Source organism: Gordionus sp. m RMFG-2023, chromosome 1 (assembly GCF_954871325.1).
Source record: "Gordionus sp. m RMFG-2023 chromosome 1, tfGorSpeb1-WG-v2, whole genome shotgun sequence".
Taxonomy (NCBI): domain Eukaryota; kingdom Metazoa; phylum Nematomorpha; class Gordioida; order Chordodea; family Parachordodidae; genus Gordionus; species Gordionus sp. m RMFG-2023.
Window position 1 is genome coordinate 81,424,335 of NC_088775.1, and position 18,872 is coordinate 81,443,206.

The 18,872-nt window shown below is 27.6% G+C and overlaps 2 protein-coding genes across 2 annotated transcripts in view; one reads left to right on the forward strand and one right to left on the reverse strand.

The window, feature by feature from the left end:
• Positions 1–5,744: 5,744 nt before the first annotated feature.
• Positions 5,745–16,282, reverse strand: LOC135931095 (WD repeat-containing protein 70-like). The gene is made up of 12 exons (XM_065467965.1): positions 16,148–16,282; positions 16,026–16,103; positions 15,801–15,982; positions 11,491–11,624; positions 11,269–11,422; positions 10,994–11,070; positions 10,646–10,826; positions 10,325–10,521; positions 9,163–9,513; positions 7,813–8,009; positions 6,448–6,613; positions 5,745–5,928 (listed from the first exon to the last, which is right to left on the reverse strand). The coding sequence occupies exons 1-12, from the start codon at positions 16,158–16,160 to the stop codon at positions 5,829–5,831; spliced, it is 1,830 nt and encodes a 609-aa protein (XP_065324037.1). The 5' UTR covers positions 16,161–16,282; the 3' UTR covers positions 5,745–5,828.
• A 1,274-nt stretch (positions 16,283–17,556) lies between these two features.
• LOC135931626 (serine/threonine-protein kinase mTOR-like) overlaps positions 17,557–18,872 on the forward strand; it is a 36,982-nt gene continuing 35,666 nt past the window's right edge. The window contains exons 1-3 of the mRNA XM_065468862.1: positions 17,557–17,809; positions 17,850–18,082; positions 18,129–18,230. Of these exons, the coding sequence (XP_065324934.1) occupies positions 17,587–17,809; positions 17,850–18,082; positions 18,129–18,230 (558 nt within the window). The 5' untranslated portion in view covers positions 17,557–17,586. The remainder of the gene's footprint in view (positions 17,810–17,849; positions 18,083–18,128; positions 18,231–18,872) is intronic.

The following is an 18,872-nucleotide window of genomic DNA, read 5'->3' on the forward strand; positions in this document are numbered from 1 at the left end:
CGCAGTTCCGAGATTAAATCAAATTTAATAAAAAAAAAATCGATAATGATAATTAACCCAAGATATTAATACCTCCGCAATTCCGAGATTAAATCAAATTTTAAAAAAAAAACGATAATGATAATTAACCCGAGCTAGTAATACCTCCGCAATTCCGGAATTACATCACATTAATAAAAAAAACAAAATAAATACTAATTAACCCGAGATAGTAATACCTCCGCAATTACGGGATTAAATCACATTTAATAAAAAAAAAGGGAGATCAATAATAATAATGGTAACCGGTGCTAATAATGTTGGAGGTTAAGGGGCTATATATATATATATATATATATATATATAAAAACTTTCGTGATTCTCGAGTTAAAGCACATAGAAAATAATAATACTAATAATGATAATTAACCCAAGATGATAATACCTCCGCAGTTCCGAGATTAAATCAAATTTAATTAAAAAAAAAAAATCGATAATGATAATTAACCAGAGATAATAATACCTCAGCAATTACGGGATTACATCACATTTATAAAAAAAAAACAAAATAAATATCAATGATATCAGTTAGTCAATGATTTCGTGATTCGGGGAATAAAGCGAGTATTTTTTTTTAAAAAAAAGGGGTAACTTAGTTAGAGTGCCAATAAATGATGCACAAAAAGTTAAAAATGTTGGGTATGTTAACCAAAGTAATAAATTAAAGTAAGGGATAATTTTGAGAGATGTCGGGATCGTAAATCAAAAGTTGGAAATAGAACTTGTATATAGTTGGAGAATAGAATAAAAAGGAGTGACAATTGGACTAGGAAACAAATAAAAAGTGGTTCCAAGTTGGACTGAAACACGGAAAAGATTTCGGCAATGACAGTTGGAAGCGAGACACAAAACAAGGAAGGTTCCAATAATTGGGCTTTAAAAGGGGAATTTTATAAATGCAAAATTATAATTTTTTTTTTTTGTATAATTGTTAATTTTGTTAAAGAAAATTTTCCTGTATTTATTCATTTTGACTCAAAAGAAAAGTGAGTGAAAACTGTTATTAATTTTTTTATATTATACCTTTTTCTTAAAAAAGAATGTCGGGGAGGCATCGGTGCATATATTGGGAGAATTTAACCGTTAGAATAAGTATTTACCGAGGATATGTTAATGAAGATGGGCGACTAATCTGGCCTTCGATTTACCGAAACATAATAGACCATTCGCCTCCAATACGCCGAAACAGTAGATCGCCCCCGGTCCAAAGGGGAGTGTCCGGAATAATAACGAACAATTTAGATCACTCCGAATTACCGGAGCCCCGGCACCTCAGCATGCGCTCGAGGAGGAGACGTTCTTGTTACTTGTGTGGTTCGCCTAGTCATTTGCGAATGCGGTGCCCCCGTGGGCCAAATCGTAGGCAAGACTTAAATGATAATAGGGAAACGACGAGCCACAGAAGCCGAAGCCCGGGAAGGAGCGACGCACGCCCAGTTAGGACCATTTTGCCGCCTTTGACGATAGGGGCAATGCTACAACAAGATCAATCCATAACTGCGATCGGGCGACCGGTGGTGATTATTGAGCCGTTTCGAGAAGAAACGCCGGAGGTGAGTCCCAGGGCCTATTACGCTGAAGAGTGGCCGATGGTTGATTTGTCGGCCTCTGAGATTCAGGAATTGTTGGAGGATATAATGGGACCAGAATAAATTTTACAAATTTTGTAATAATAAAACAATTTTTTTTTAAATATCATTTTCCTTAATAGATTTTCGGGAATAATTAAAATACGATATTAATATATGTAGTAAAACTTTTAAAATATTTTACATCATATATTTTTTTTATTTATGTTAACATATGTAGAGAATAATAAATAATTACATTTTGATTTTATGTACAAAACCCTCCTGTTTGTCTTTGTTAAACAACAATTTTAATTTTTTTTTGTATGTTCAAGGGTTTTCATTTAATGGGGGCGTGTTATAAATAGTTTTATTTTTTTTGTATGAGTCATGAAATATTTTTTTTGTTTGAAATTTTATTTTTAATATTTTTTTTTAGTTTCGCGCAGTCATCTTGAACGTCATTATATAAATGTTTTTAATATTTATTATGTAAAAAAAAAATAAATAATAATTTAATATTTATAAAAAAAAATAATCTTATATAAACTAAAAAAAAAGTGGAAATTCATTATTAATCAATTATATTTTTTTTATATTTATTGTTTTAAAGAAAAATAAAACCATATATTCAAAAAAAAAAAAGGTAAAAAAAAAATATACTGTTAAGTTAAACGTTTCTGTACAGTGAAATTCTGAAAAATTGATTGTTTACATAACACATAATTTGTTTGGCATTTGCCAAACACAGGTATAAATTTTGCTTTTAAATATATTAACGAAATATACCCATTTACTCTAGAAATAAGGGAAAAAGGCATAAAAATCGTTAACTCAATAAAAAATTATTGAATTTCCTAGCACATAGAGGTAATATCATAAATTTATTACATTTAATCAAAAAAAATTATCTTAAACAATGAAATACCAAAAAAAGTTTATTATTATAAATTAGTAAACTATGTGAGAAGAAAACCAAATTAGAAGGAAATATGCGTAAAAAAACGAGTAAACCTGATTAGGGAGATATTTTAATATAAATGAAAAAATGAATGAGAGAAAGAATGCAACAGGCTCAACTTTCTCATTACTATATAGATGCAGCAAATGTCATACTGATGATAGACGGCATGGCTTGATTATTCACAGCAGAACTTGAATTTAAATATTATATATGAAATTCCATTTCATTGCTTACATTCCGAAAAATATAAAATTGCAATTTTAACTAAAGGGTTCATCATTAGAAAGAATAAATATGTCATTATTCAAGAGCTTATAATAAAACCGATAGTAATTTTACAATTAAGATCCAATCAATAATGACAGAATACTATGATATATTTAGACCTAGATGTTTGATTTTTCTTATTTTCGGTTTTGGGAAAGTCCGAACAATTTCTTATTTTTTGATTATACTAAAGATTAATTTCTGTTGTTGTCCGATTTGAAGATCAATTAACGGGCTATATAATGGTAAAAATTTAGGTAATTTCCTCAAGTAGTTTCGTTAGCTTCAAAATTTCACACTTTCCTTATAACTCACTTAGTTTTGATTCCGCCGGTGTCTAGTTTGAAGATCAATTAAAATTTTAAATATTGACATAAGTTTTAGAATTTGATTCAAAAGTTTTTCTGCCAACTTTACGGACCTTTAATCTTAGTAAGCATATTTTTAATTTTCTCGGTGAGTTTTGAGGCTGACAATTTTGATATAGCTGTTTAAATATTGATATTATTTTGTAAATCCATATATTTTCTAGTGATTATATTACAAATAAAATATATTTTATTATCTTCATCATATAATTTTACCTGAGGCCAATTTATTATACCTTTATTAGTTTAAGACAAAACTATATTACAGGATATTTATCGGAAACATTTTTTTTTTATGAATTATCATTATCTGGCAACCCTATCACTCAGAGTCTACTTGGCAGAATATTTAATGGAAGAAAACCCCCCAACAACTACCCCTACCCCCTCAAAAAATTCTGTGGCCTTCAGCCGTGATATTCGCCAAACTGCGATGCCATAGAGATATTAATAAAAAAAATCTTATAATAATCTACCATTTATAATCTCACAACAAAATTTTATTTACATCCTCCCAGGCCTATTTAGGCTAGAAAAAACAATTAAACCTCTAATTCTTGCTAATAATCAATCGGCAATTGAAAAGCTGTTTGGGCCACTACATTGGGATCGATCATGAGAAGAAAATATAATTTGGGAATCTCAATAACTTTAGATTTTTATAATTAAATAAAGAATATAATTAAAATTTGTTTACCTATCGAAAATCTTATTTTTAATTATAATATTTAAAGTATTTTGCTAAAATTTTAAATGATTTATTATATTCTAACTAAAATTCATTATTATAATAAATCATACATGTTAACCTCTATACTTTTAAAAATTTAACAAATAAGAATAATATTATTTTACCTGTTAAAAAAATTAATAAGAAGTCTTAAAATTTAAAAAGATAAAATTTATAGTTTTTTATTATTTGTTAATTGACAAATCAACCGCATCAATTATTGAATTTAAAAGAATACAGTTCAAGTCAAAAATTACCACCCAAAAATCAATACCTACTCCCTCAAAAAAATATCTACCCCCAAAAAATCTATACCTATCCCACAAAATGCAATATATAATTTGGATACATTTGTCTTTTACACACTCCGATTATGTATAAATTGCTGTTAGCAACGTTTATTTTTTAAACGTAAAATTTCTCTATTAATTTTATAAAAAGGCAATTTATATCTGATTCCTCAATCTTTATATTTTTCCCCTAATAAAAATTATACCAAAAATATTTGAGCATTTTTCTTTTATTTATTTAAAAGCAATATAAAATTTGCTTACCTCAGCTTTATTTTTTTAACGTTATAAAAATGTACTTTTCGATCAGATTTATTATTTTTTTAACAAAGTATAAAGATTATATTAATTATATTTAAGAAAAATTTAAAGGGGAACAATAATGCTTCCCTTGCTTCTATGAACGCTTCATCACTGCGGTAATTATTATAAACACGCTTTAACTCAGATCCGGCTTTCCAATTCCAATTCGATCAATTAAGTACGATTTGAGTTAGTTTGATATTGAAAATTAATTTTTATTTGAATCGAAGGCCCATCAAAATTTACCTTTACCCTACTAAACAAACTCACGAGCTTTGTCCGCGTTATTTGTCCACACATAATAATATATATATCTTTTTTAAAAATACCATATGGCAATCTTTGAAAATATATTATAAATTGTTTGAGAAAGAAATATGTCCTGATTTGTATTGCATTAATGCAACGCTTGTCCCTAATGGGTAATTCTTAGTTTGAATATTATCAAAATTAGGTATTAATTTTGCTGGTTACATCGTTTAAGTACTTAATCAAATTTTTCTTATACAAATTAACAAGTCGACTCAAAGAACAATTATTTATTTTATTTTTAGTATTTTATAAGAGACCACCTGCATCCCGACCATAGACCCAGGTGGCAGTATTTTAATTTTTTAAGAAAATAACCAGGCCGTATATTTTAAAGACAAATATTTTAAATTACCATTATTAGCTATAATAAATAAAAATAATATATTTAAAAAAATAGGGGCCAGGCCTTAAAATTTATTTTTATAAAATATAAAACCCAGGTTGGGCCGAACGTGAAAATGGTACTTCTGAAGGTCTCTGAATTTTACAAGCAGAATTGAACATTTTTCTTAGCACAATGAAATGAGTCAAAAAATTTGTATGATTGTTGAGTATCCACAACCTAATAGGCAATATTTTTACAAAAGCCTAGGAGATGCATCTAAAATCTAACCGATATTTATGATATCTTGCTTATATAATTATAATTTATTTAGGATTTCGAAAAATTATCTATAATTATAGAATTCTAAAGACCTTCCATAACATCATCTTGATATAGCCTTTTTAACTTTGAATCAAATTTATAATTCCTTAAATTTGAGATTTATTTAAAGTATTTTATTTCAACCCCTAAAGGATCGAAGAAATAAATTTTACTAATTTAAACATCCTGTTATATCTCATTAAAAATGTATACAATTTTTTAGTGAATTCTCAAATTCCTTATAAAAGAAATTTAGAAAAATAATAAATCTGTGATAGTATTCTATTCTATAAATTAAGTTATAAATTATATTACATTATTTTACAAATTTAACAGTAAATTTAATAAAATTTCATCTTTTTATTCTCGTGATCTTTAGGCAATTTCGTTATTTCGATTTCATCTTGATTCACCTCACTGAAAATAGCATGCGGTTGGGTCCTTGTAAATATTTTTTTTTATGTATATTCGATTTCATTTGATTAATATTTAAAAAAAAACCTCGCGATAGTAATTGCCAAGGTAAAAATGAGTGATTTTCATTTTCTATTCTATTAATAATTCTTTACTTTGTGCTCACTCAAAATTTTCAATTTTAAAGTCACCCCATCAATTCGCATATTTTAGAGCTGTACTGAGATAGATATTTTTTTAGGGACCGATTCGATTTCACAGATATAAAATATGTCGGTTGATCACCAACAACATCGATTTTTACTTATGTTAAGGAAAATTGTAGGAAAAAAGAATAAACTTTTAAAAAAAAATGACAAATAAAATAAATCTGCAATAAAGCAAAATAAAAGATATTCATATACTAATTGGATCAGTCAATTTAAAAATATTGATGATAACCGATTTTTTAAAGAAAAATGAAGGATAGGGCCGAACTAATATAAAAAATAGGGCCGAATTTATTTATTAGCTTTCAATGCCCATAAAAGTTTATTTAAGACTAACTTGGTGTAAGCCTTAGTCCAGTAAGGGTCGCTTTCGGCTTCTTTGGCATATTTAAGCAGAGCCTCCCTGGGATCTTGCTTATCGTTAACCGGGTTTTGCAAGGCGATGTTTTTGACGACAAATGAATGGAGAGTTCCGCCCGTAGCCGCTATTCTCCCGCCGGCCCCTTCATTTATTTATTAAGGATTTAATTTTATATTGATATTTACTTAACAATAGCGTTCTTTGGGCGTTTTATATTTATTTTATTCTCACAAGATTATCAATATAAATTGTGGACTTTTGGAAAACAACATAACATATAACTTATAACGTATTAAACTAAGATATATATTTATTTATTTTTGTTAGTTGTTGTTTGGTACTTTTCCTTCAATAAAAGCTTAATTAAAACCCTGATAGAACCTTTATAATTTTTCTAAAACCATAAGCGAACCGGTATCTTTTTAATTATTAAGAATCCTAAACCGTAACATTAATAATTTTTTGAATATTAAAACTATAAAACATAAACATTACATACATTCAACAATTTTTGAAAATTTAAAAAATAGTTTCTTTTCTATAACTTTATTTTTTTATAAACCCTTATGGATTTTTAATAATATTTGATAGTGTTGATATATTTTATGGTGTGATTTTATTCTGTTTATTATTTTTTTAATATGAAAAGATATTGAAAAATTATATGTTGGATTTTACTTTTTTTTTGCGAGAAGAAACAACAAAATAAAATTTATCAAGTCCAAAAGATATATCTTGTAGTTTAACCTTTTATAATTTTAAACTTTTGGCGAATTAATTTTTATATTTATTACTAGGTATTTTATATTTTTATTCGATTAATTTTTGATTATTTATATCTTAGACTTTTTATACACTTTTGATATAACTTTTGGATTGGATAAAATATTTTATTGTTTTTTCTCATAAAAAAAGGCAAAGTCCAACATACAATTTATCGCGATCTTTTCGTATTTTAAAAATAACATACATAGAATACATGTATTAACTTAATTATCTTTATAAAAATGATGTTTATCCTTTTTTAAAAAATAATATAACATATTCGATGAATTTACTCAAATGAAGAAACAATTGCATAATTCAATTACAATTAAATATTATTTTTTGGGGAACTTTTTACGGGGATATTTTTTTCAAATAAATTATGTAAAAAATAAACTTTCTCTCTTTCTGGCATTAAATGTGAGAGATATTTTGATAAATATATTTTTGGAAAGCAATAAAAATTTTAAAAAAATCATAGAGAGAAAAAGAGGGATATTGATTATAGAAAAATTATCATATCGGATAATGTAAAAATTAATTATGATTTAAAAAAATAATTCTAATATACCATACCAGGTCCATTAACGGGTAATTCAGGTCTTCTAGATTTGATAGGATCGGCTCTGGCTTTAATTTCCGCCCTGAGCGCATTTTTGGGTTTAGTCTCCTTAAAAAGGGGCAGGGCATATGGGGTTATAATGTAAGGAGTTTCGTCCTTAAATATTTGTTTTCTTTTGATCCGCTTTAGGTGTGCACATAATAGAGCGCCACTTAATGTTTAGAAAAATATGTTAAATCAATTTTTTAAAAAAGCTGTTATAAAAAAATGGATTGATTTTAGATAAAGCATAAACATGATTAATTATAATTTTTGTAACTTAAAATTATAATAGTTGGAAATATTTACATGCTATTAATAAAAAGAACATATTAAAAATTAAATATAAAAAAATAGACTGAAATGGTTGGATCATATTGAGTGAATAAAGAAGAATGAGTGGGTAAAGAAATGTTCAATGGTGGAAGTAAGAGGATCAAGGCCTCGAGAAAGGCCCAAGATGAGATGGATAAAGGTGACAATCTGAGAAAAATGCATCTCAGAAATAATGGTATCAGGACAGACAAAAGGAGAGGGGAGACTAGCTTACTCGAGTAAATATGGAAATCGGCATTAAACGGAGAAGAAGAAATGTAGGATGAAATTGAAGAAGAAAAAACGAAACTCACTAGAAACATCCGAAAAATAGCTTAATAAAGGAAACTATCTTGAAAGTATTATAAAATCTGCTTAAACATTGCTTAAATAAAATAATATATTTTTATCGGTAAAACTTCATGCATTTTTTTAAAAAAATGATATTTACAAAAAATACAAATTGTCATTCGCTTACTTAATATTATGGCATATGACATCCTTCTAAAACAAAAATGTGCTTTGTATTATCGGAGGCAGAAGTCAGTAATTACAAGAAAATTAACCTGAAAAACTAAAGTATAAATACATAAAATGGTCAATTAAAAGGAGCAGAAGAAAATTATTTTTTCATGAAAGTTTAATTAATTAAAAAATATTATATCGATAAGTATTTTTTTTAGCAAAAAATGGATAACAGGATGGAAAGTAATTATTGGGATTCAAACTTTAAAAAATATTCCTTTTTAAATTTATCGTCCATTATTATTTTTTTTCCAAAATTTATCGTCCATTACTATTTTTTAAAAATTATACGTCCATTACTATTTTTTTTAAAATTTATGTGACCATTAATATTTTTATAGTATTATTTTTTTGTTACAATTTATATACATAAAGCCATTTCCTCAAATATTTTTTCACATGCTCACCATTTAATCTTTTATCACCCCCAACCCCCGCTCATGTTTCTTATAAAGAATATAACTGTAATTTTTAATTTTTTTTACTTATGGCTAACATCGGGATCGTAAAAGACTTTAACACACCCATCGGTGCAACTCAAAGCTATTTGATTTAATCGCGGTTGCCATCCGACTCTAACACCACCTATCAAATATCCACCGTCAGTTTCGAACTTCTCGTTAATGTCGCTACTCTCTTTGTCCGTATTTTCGTTTTGCTCGTTATTTATACGAGAGGTTAAATCCAATTCTTCTATTATAGTGGAGGTATCGATAGGATTTTCCTTGGATAAATCCTTTTCGAGAAAGATTAATTTTCCGGAGATATTCAATTTAGGATCGGATGAGGTCGCAGTGCAAATCAACCTATCGTTAGGACTGAAAACGCAGTTTGTCCTAATGTGTAAGATAAAAATTTAATTAAAAAAAATAAAGATTTTATTCTTATAATTAAGCTCATTTTGAGCCGATTTTTAAAAATGGCTAATTATCCAGAAAAATATTGCGAAAGCCTAAAGTTTTCCCATAAACACAACGGGTTGGAAATCTATTAGCAACATCTAGAGGCTTTTGGTGCGCACAAATTGAGCATTTCAAACGCTGCGTTGTAAACACAAATTGCATATCAAATGGCTCGTTTTGCTTTTTTAAATTACTTATTTTAAAGGAATATTTAGAAATTAAAGAAATAAGAAGGCAAACGATAATATAATTTTCAAAAACAAATCCTTTTTAGAATTTAGTTAAAATTTTGAATAGACGACCTTAATAAAAAGGCAACCTCAATTTAAACAAGAGATGCGTTAAGTTTTTTTAATTAAAAAATTATGGCAATACGTAAACGCTCAATTTGTGAGTACTATTAGGCAATATCTAACTGGCTAAAATATTGAGTTAGCCGTTTTTAAAAATAGGCTCAAATGTGGCGATTTTGCGTTGTAATCATAAAATTAGAATGTATTTTAAAAATACATCAGTGGAGGTTTTTAAACAATCAAAACATTTAAATAATCTATAAAATTCTAAGCAAATTTTAATATTTTTTAATTAATATTGTATTGATTTAAAAAAATAAGGGATAAACAGTTACTAATACAGGAAAACTTGCAAGGGGGGGGGGGTACAAGGTTATAAATTAAGATTTAAATTTTTAAAAATTAGTAAAGCCATAGAATTGGTTACAGTATATATCATAAAATTCCCTTACATAGGAAAACGGTTATACAAATTAGACCACTGTTTAAGAGGTGATTGAATAGGTTTGTTACTTAATGTTCTGACGTCCCATAATTTCAGCGTATCATCAGTGGCCCGAGTGGCTATGTAATTATTATCGTAGGAATAAGTCAAAGTTCCCTCGGAGCCTAATAAATGGGCCCCTCTCACAACAGCTATAGTATTTACCTATTTAAAAAATATACATAAATTTTTTTATCTCCTTTCAATCTCTCTTTCTGTAGACTATAACAAATAACTATACACTAACCAAATAAAATCCAATTTAAAATCATATTTATAAAAAATAAACTAGTTTTCTTCGTTTATCCCATAATTGAATTGAACCATCTTGACTTAAACAAGCTAATATGTTTCCATGCCCATCAAAAGTACAGCCTGTGGGTATGGACTTCGCCCCGTTTTTTGCTTTTATTTTTAACAAGTTGGTATGTTTCTTATCAGCTGTGTCAGCATTCCATAATCGTAATGTACTACAAAGGTAAATAAATTTTGCATATTTTTTTGAATCAATCACTTAAAAAAATATTTTTATTATAATCAGATTTAGTAATATATTACACAATTAGAGACGTGGATACTGTGAGATATTTATTAATATTAATGAATAGATAAGAAATTATGGTAAAATAAAATTTACCAGTCATTAGAACAGGTCATAAACTCTTGTTTGTTTCTAGGATTCCAACATCCTTCATTTATAAAAGCAATGTGACCCTTTAATATGCAAAATAAAATAAGATATCTGAATATTAGTTAAAAGAAGCATTTAAATATTTTACAAGATTGTATTATAAAATAGATAGGACTGGGAATGTATAATTTTTTGTTTTAAATTATAAAAATGTGTAAAAAAACCATCAATAGTTATTTAAAAATTAAAGTCCTCAATAAAGTAATAATTAAATATTTTACATTAGTATTTGTGGTATCAACAATGTATTGATCTCCTTTTATGCATTCGATAAATATGTGCCCTTCCCTATCCAATACTTTAGCTTGAGAACTTCCGGATGTTACAAGGATCATATCCCCGGTGCAATTGTATCTGACAGAAGTTATTTGATTACTATGATAAAATAGAAAAAAAAGAATTTAAAATAAAATAAGATTGCAAAGCAGTTTGCAAAATAAAACTTTCCAACAGGTTCCAATGTTCGAAAAGGTTGTAAAGTAGAATCCATACCAGTAAAGTCCCACATATTTAACTCATAATCAGTACTTCCTGTTACCAACCTTGACCCTGCATGGTCAAAATCTAAAGCAGTGACCTTATAAATGTATAAATAACAATTTAATATCAAATCTTAATAATGACAATGTAATATGCATGGGATCCAAGTGATGTTAAATAGCTTGATTTAGTCAATTTTTAAAAATGGCCAACTCAAGATTTTAGGATCTTGACCATAGATAGCAAAAAGGTATGAACATCTTTGGTCAAAATTTTGAAGCAAGAGTATAATAATAATTTGTTTGATTTAGCCATTTTTAAATAAATCCAGTCATAAACATTGCCCATAATATTAATGGGATTTGTAATACTTAATTTTTTTATAAAATTTTTCAATAGAATAAAAAAAATAAAATAAACAATCATTAAATTATTAAGGTTAATTACAAAATATTTAAATTAAATTAATAGACAATAGAATAAATAGTTAAAGTTTGACATTTTTTTCTATATAAGCTTTCTAAAAAATTCGAGTTGCAGGTCTTGCCCTGGTCTAAATAAGTTGTTTTTACAACTGGCAAAAAATTTGAATTTTACAGGTCATTGAATTGTGGGGAATTTTTTTTATTATATATTATTTTTTATATTTTATAAAAAACATGTATATTTTTATATGATAAAAAAATAAATTATGTATTATTATTTAAAAAAATAAACATAAAATTATAACACTAAATATATTATTATATCATTTTCATTACCCCCATTTTTTATTTTTTAAATATATTTGAAAAAAATATCTTTTATGAGTATTTAAAATTTTTTTTTTTGAAAATGTATTGCAATCCTTAATTTTTACTTTTAATTGGGTAAATTAATGAAGATTAGGAAATAATTAAGGTTTAAATTTTGAGAATTCTCCAAAATTAGAAAGTAAATAAATTATAACTTTTTTATTCAGAAATAGCTGATTGATGAAATGAATTTAGAGTCATCTCAAAAACTAGATTTTTTTAGTAAACTAACTAGCAAAGTAGTACACAACTTAGCTACTTTCTAAAAAAGTAGCATTTTACCAACTAGTGTTAAATCGTATTTGAGTTGATTTTTAAAAACGGCCCGATTAAGATTTTAGCCAAAATAATATTATCTAAGCCTCTAGATATGGTAAATATATGTCCATACCAAACGTTTGGCATTTTCTGTTGTCTGCTTTAGTGATTTCCCATGTTTCACAACCATATAATAGAACAGGAATCACCGTTGAATTAAAGATGTGTAATCTAGTGAAAGTAGGACTCCGTCTTCCAAAGCTTGAAATACTTATAGAAAGCTGCCCTGGCTTTTTGTAATCTATACTTGAGTTCCTCTCTACATCCCCCTCTATTATCTCAGGTAATTCCAAGATATTTTATTTGAGTAACCACCTTGATCGACTCCGATCCGATATCAATATTCTCTATAGGAGGCGTGTGTCTTGCTAAGAGAATCATAGTTTTTTTAAAATTTATTTCTAACCCAACTTTCAAGCTTACCAATTTCAACAATTGAATGAGATTCACGGTTTCCTCAAGGTTAATGATTACCACATCATCAGCGTAGGAAATATTTCTAATCTCTAGATGAAACGTATTACTCATTGATGTGTTAAGTTCCAGCAAATTAGCCGCGCCCAATGTGTCTTTTAGAATTTTGTCTATGTTAAAGAGGACTGGTGAAAGGGTTGACATTATCGAACGCCTGTTTAAAATCGATAAAGGTGAAGTAGAAGGGTAGCTTATACCTATCACATTTTTGGATGATAATTTTGAGAGCAAGAAAGGGCTCCATGATATTTTTGCCTGGGCGATAAGCGCAAATATATTTGGCAAAGAGGTTTTGTGATGTTTGCAGAATACGAATCTTGAGGAGGGCCATAAAGACCTTACAACTGCTGTACCAAGCTTTTTGCAAATTATCTTCAATAAAATCTGGTCTACAGGGTTGACACCGAAGGATTGGAATCTTTCCACCCTTTGCAACTTCCCCAAAATCTCAAATCCCACTAAATTCGGTGACTATAGGACAATAGCACTCACCTCTACGGCATCTAAGGTCTCTATGGCCCTCCTCAAGATTCGTATTCTGCAAACATCATAAAACCTCTTTGCCAAATATATTTGCGCTTATCGCCCAGCCAAAAATATCATGGAGCCCTTTCTTGCTCTCAAAATTATCATCCAAAAATGTGATAGCTACCCTTCTACTTCACCTTTATCGATTTTAAACAGGCGTTCTATATTGTCAACCATGATGCACTCTAGAAAACACTATCTGAGGTTGGAATTGACCCAAATATTATCAAAATATTACGACACCACTACAATAATCTGTTTACCACTTGCAGAGTAAACAATAAAGTTTCTCCACTATTTAGGATTAGGAAAGGAGTAAAACAAGGCTGCGTCCTTTCACCAGTCCTCTTTAACATAGTAATGAATAAAATTCTAAAAAACACATTAGGCGCGGCTAATTTGCTGGAACTTAACACATCAATGAGTAATACGTTTCATCTAGAGATTAGAAATATTTCCTACGCTGATGATGTGGTAATCATTAACCTTGAGGAAACCGTGAATCTCATTCAATTGTTGAAATTGGTAAGCTTGAAAGTTGGGTTAGAAATAAATTTTAAAAAAACTATGATTCTCTTAGCAAGACACACGCCTCCTATAGAGAATATTGATATCGGATCGGAGTCGATCAAGGTGGTTACTCAAATAAAATATCTTGGAATTACCTGAGATAATAGAGGGGGATGTAGAGAGGAACTCAAGTATAGATTACAAAAAGCCAGGGCAGCTTTCTATAAGTATTTCAAGCTTTGGAAGACGGAGTCCTACTTTCACTAGATTACACATCTTTAATTCAACGGTGATTCCTGTTCTATTATATGGTTGTGAAACATGGGAAATCACTAAAGCAGACAACAGAAAATGCCAGACGTTTATTAACAAGTGCTTAAGGATAATTAACGGCGTCTTCTACCCTAGACTCATAACGTATGAAAGATTATGGAGACAATCGAAACACACTCCGTTCCACATCATACTCAAGAAAAAACGAATTCAATTTTTAGCCCACATTTTAAGACGTCTTAACAATAATCTGGTTCATGACGCTTTAACTTGCCTCTTTACCTGTAGAGGTAATACAGTAGATACAAGGTAATGTTGCTGATCTGAATATAAACTGGAAACAGTTAGTTAGATTGAATAACAATAAAAATTCTATCAAAAAGCTTCTTAAGATTAAATCTAGGCAACTAAGATGAAATTCCTCATCCACCAAACCTTTCTCCCCCTTTATCTACTTGAATACATTTAGTACAGGTTTCTTTTCTCTTATTTAATAATTACATATTATTAAAAATGACTTGCTAAACATTAACTTAAACTAGCCTCCCCCTTTCCAATAATGATTAGATACAAATAGGATTATAGGTATAGGTGTGGGCTGTCTTTTTAGGCCTTTCCCTCTTAATCAGCCCACAGACGTTTAAATGATAGTCCTCGGACTATTGTGCGTACAAGTACGTGCAACTTGCCCACAAACGTGTAAAGGGCTTCTCATATTTTCTTCCCCGATAACTTTAATAATCCAGTTAGATGGAAATGAGAAAAACCTAGCGTAGCTCTGTTGTTCCCACAACATTGAGAGGATGAATACGCTTTATCACGTATCTATGAGAAAAATCTCTAAGCGTAGATAATACTATTTTGGTTAAAATCTTTATCAGGTAGCTTTTAAAAAACAGACCATTACTATCAACATTAGTTACTGCTATGGAGTAATGTGCTGCTTTAACAACTCTGATAACAAATAATTAAAGTGCATCATGTCAATTCTCAAAAGTTTATCATTTAATTAAATAATAGCTGCTAAATATAAAGGCATATAATTAAAATATATATGATCTTTAGTTTTTTGATCAGTTAAAAAAAATAATAATAACTAATAATGAATTTAACTAGTGATAATGGTTGATTGCACCTCCTAAAAAATGCCTGTATTGCAAATTTCTCATATCAATAAATACATTATAAATTAAATTTATATTTAATTGACTATTTCAGTTTATTTAGTCATATATTTAGCTTCATTATAATCTAAAATAAGATAAACCTATTATTTGTTTTTCTCCTTATATATAAAATAACCAAAATCAATAATATAATATCAAACAAGATTTTTTTAAAAAAATGATAAGTATTAAAAATAATTTATATCTTACTGTTTTGTCACCATGAGCAAGTGATATAAATTGAGATTTAGGAATTGTGTTGTGTATTATATTATTTGTTTCAATATTATCAAGAATATCATCTTCAGACTCACTATCAGTATTATTTACAGATTTATTTGAAACTTTTTGTATGGATTCTGAAATATTTGATTTTTTATCAATAATTTCATCTGATATAAACTTAGATGTAAATTTAAATAATTTCTAAAATACCATTTTTAAACCAAGTTTTAGAATTTTCCTTGGCCTTAATAACCATGTCCTCTATAACAAAACTGCGGGCTTTTTTATCTATTGAATATAATTATAAGATATATAACCTTTTTAAATAATACCTGATTTAGACATTTTTATTATCTATTTAATAAAAATATGGTCTAAGATTATTATATCTCATTCTCTTTATTTAACGAATTCTCTCTAAATTGTCCTGTATTAAAGTTATGATAAAAAATTGATATATACGAAAGATATCGATATGGCAGAATGTCAATTGAATTTTTTACTAAGCGTCAGTTATTATTCAAACGCTATAATTATAGGTTCGAGCTCAAAAATACTTTGCATTTAAATTATTGTTCAAATATTTTTAATCTTTAAAACTGCATGTAATTAATTCTAATATTAATATTCAGAAAAAATTTAATTTAAAAATTGACCTCACAAACACAGTGTTCTTGACAATGGGTTGCCAAAACCTTAGGCATGTTCGAAAATAAGCATATGATAAAACAATAAACAAAAAAGGGGACAAATAATAGCCGACCTAAGGCAAGGATCCTACAAAGTCAGCAGATTGTTCTCGAAATCTGCTAGCCTAATTTCAAAGCATTCACTTTTCTAAAGGGTAATATATAGCATTTTTTTAGATCTTATAATATCTTTATAAATTCTATATATTTTTTTTAAATATAATTTTTAATATTACATTTGTTTTTTTTTAATAAAATATTATAAAAATAAATAATTAATCCATCATTATTATTTCTTTCTAAATTATTAAAATTTTTATTAAAATTTTATAGAATAAAATATTTTTAATCCAAGCTAAAATGTCACGATCATATTTAGTCCCACGTTTACGTCATACGTCATAATAAGCGCAATTGCCCTTTATCGCTATATGAAACAGCAGAGCTACGCTTGGACTATCTCATCCCATCTAATTGGGTTAAGAAATTTGGGGGTAACCTATGAGATGAGCCCATCCACAATTTTTGGGCAGGCTGCAGTTACCTGTGCGCGCAAGAGGCAAAACCACTTGCTTAAACGCCTACGGGAGATAAGAAGAAAGAGAAAAGCCCGTACCCGATTAAGTAAGATGTATATTATAGGGAGGGGTATTGGTAAATTTTAAGTTTATGGTCTATATTGAATTTGTTTACTAACTCAACTTTGCTTTTTGTAAATCCATGTGAAGGAATCTACTATCAATATTGAGATATAATGTTCATAGAATCTGTAAATAAATATGATTAAAATATAATTTTATCACTTGAAATTTTTCTACCGGATCAATTATAAAATAAACCCTCCATTATAATCAAAATGGAATAAGAATACTTGGTTATCAAATACTTTAGTTTTATTTCAAAAATAATTCAATATAAAAATAAGCATGTTCAAAACATCTTCTTTATTATAATAAATATTGTATAGTTTAACTAAATATTCTAGTCCCACGTTTAGTAAAGCCAACCAACCTCTAAAACATATTATTAGCATTCATTCATAATAACTAACATATGGGCATATTTCTAAAAAATTTTAAAAAATGAGTGTAAACTCATTATCTTATTTTATAAATGGGATTAAAAATCAGTCGGAAGAGATTGCACTTAAAGTTGCTCAGCAACTTCATCATTTTGCAGGGACTGAATTGAAAGAAATGCCTGTTGACGAATCTAATAATTTTTTAGAATTATTTAATCAACGTATATTTGAATTAGTTTCTAGTTCAGATTATTTTGATAAAAGAGCTGGAATATTAGCCATTAGTAATTATTGATATAACCTTTTTAAATAAAAGTTTTATAGTGAGTTTAATTGGGATTGATAGTAATAATAGTTCAAGATTAAGTCGCTGTGCAAATTATTTAAGAAATATGCTACCTTCTAGCAATCAGTATTTAATGGAATTAGCAGCAAAAGCTATAGGGTATTTAGCACTGTCTAGTGAAACATACACAGCAGAATATGTAGATTTTGAAACAAGAAGGGCTTTTGAATGGTTATGTGGTGAAAGAAATGAAGAAAGAAGACATGCGGCAGTAATAACTTAAATTTTGAACTACTGTCATATAATTGAAAATTAAGGTATTGGTTTTAAAAGAATTGGCATTGTGTACACCAACATTTTTTGTCCAACATTTGCCTCAATATTTTGAAACTATATTTATAGCATTAAAGGATACAAAGGTAATATTAAATGTTATGTATTTAATTTATAGATTGGGTATTAAACCTAAAAAGAATGTGATGTACTATGAGATAATTAGACCCAAAAATAGCTATTTTTTTCTAAAAAATATTAATAGAAATAATAAAAAAATATAACAAATAATGTGCTTGAATCTATTTAATTATATTTTTAAATGCTCAAAAATTAAATTTCTTTAATTAATTTAATTAAAAAAATAATAAAAAAGTTAATTTTTTAAAAACTAAACATAAGCAAATGATAGAATAATAGTTATGAAAAATTTACAACAAATTGGTAGAATATATTATTCATAAGGATTGTATTAGAGATAAAAAATTTAAGAAAAAAAATATAAACAATATTAAATATTTTATATTCCTGGGCATCACAAACTTATAAAACTGTTGAAAAACAAGAAAAAACTATAAAAATAAATACACATCCAAAATATATTTATAAACTTTAAAAAATTTAACATAGATTAAAATTTTCAAATTTCTGTAAGATTCAAAACTTTTAGAATTTTAAAACAGATTTTTAACATAACCTAATTGTCATCTAAAAAAGGAAAAAAATTCTCAAAATAAATTGTATATTTTTTTATTCATTTATAAAATGAATCGTCCAGTTAGTGTTAT

What these genes read in the sequence shown, in the direction of transcription:
- LOC135931095 (XM_065467965.1), bottom strand. An exon ending in TTGCTCATGGTGACAAAACA is followed by an intron (nt 11,625 to 15,800) that starts GTAAGATATAAA and finishes TACATTTATAAG; the next exon opens with GTCACTGCTTTAGATTTTGA. An exon ending in TTGTATAACCGTTTTCCTAT is followed by an intron (nt 9,514 to 10,324) that starts GTAAGGGAATTT and finishes CTTACACATTAG; the next exon opens with GACAAACTGCGTTTTCAGTC.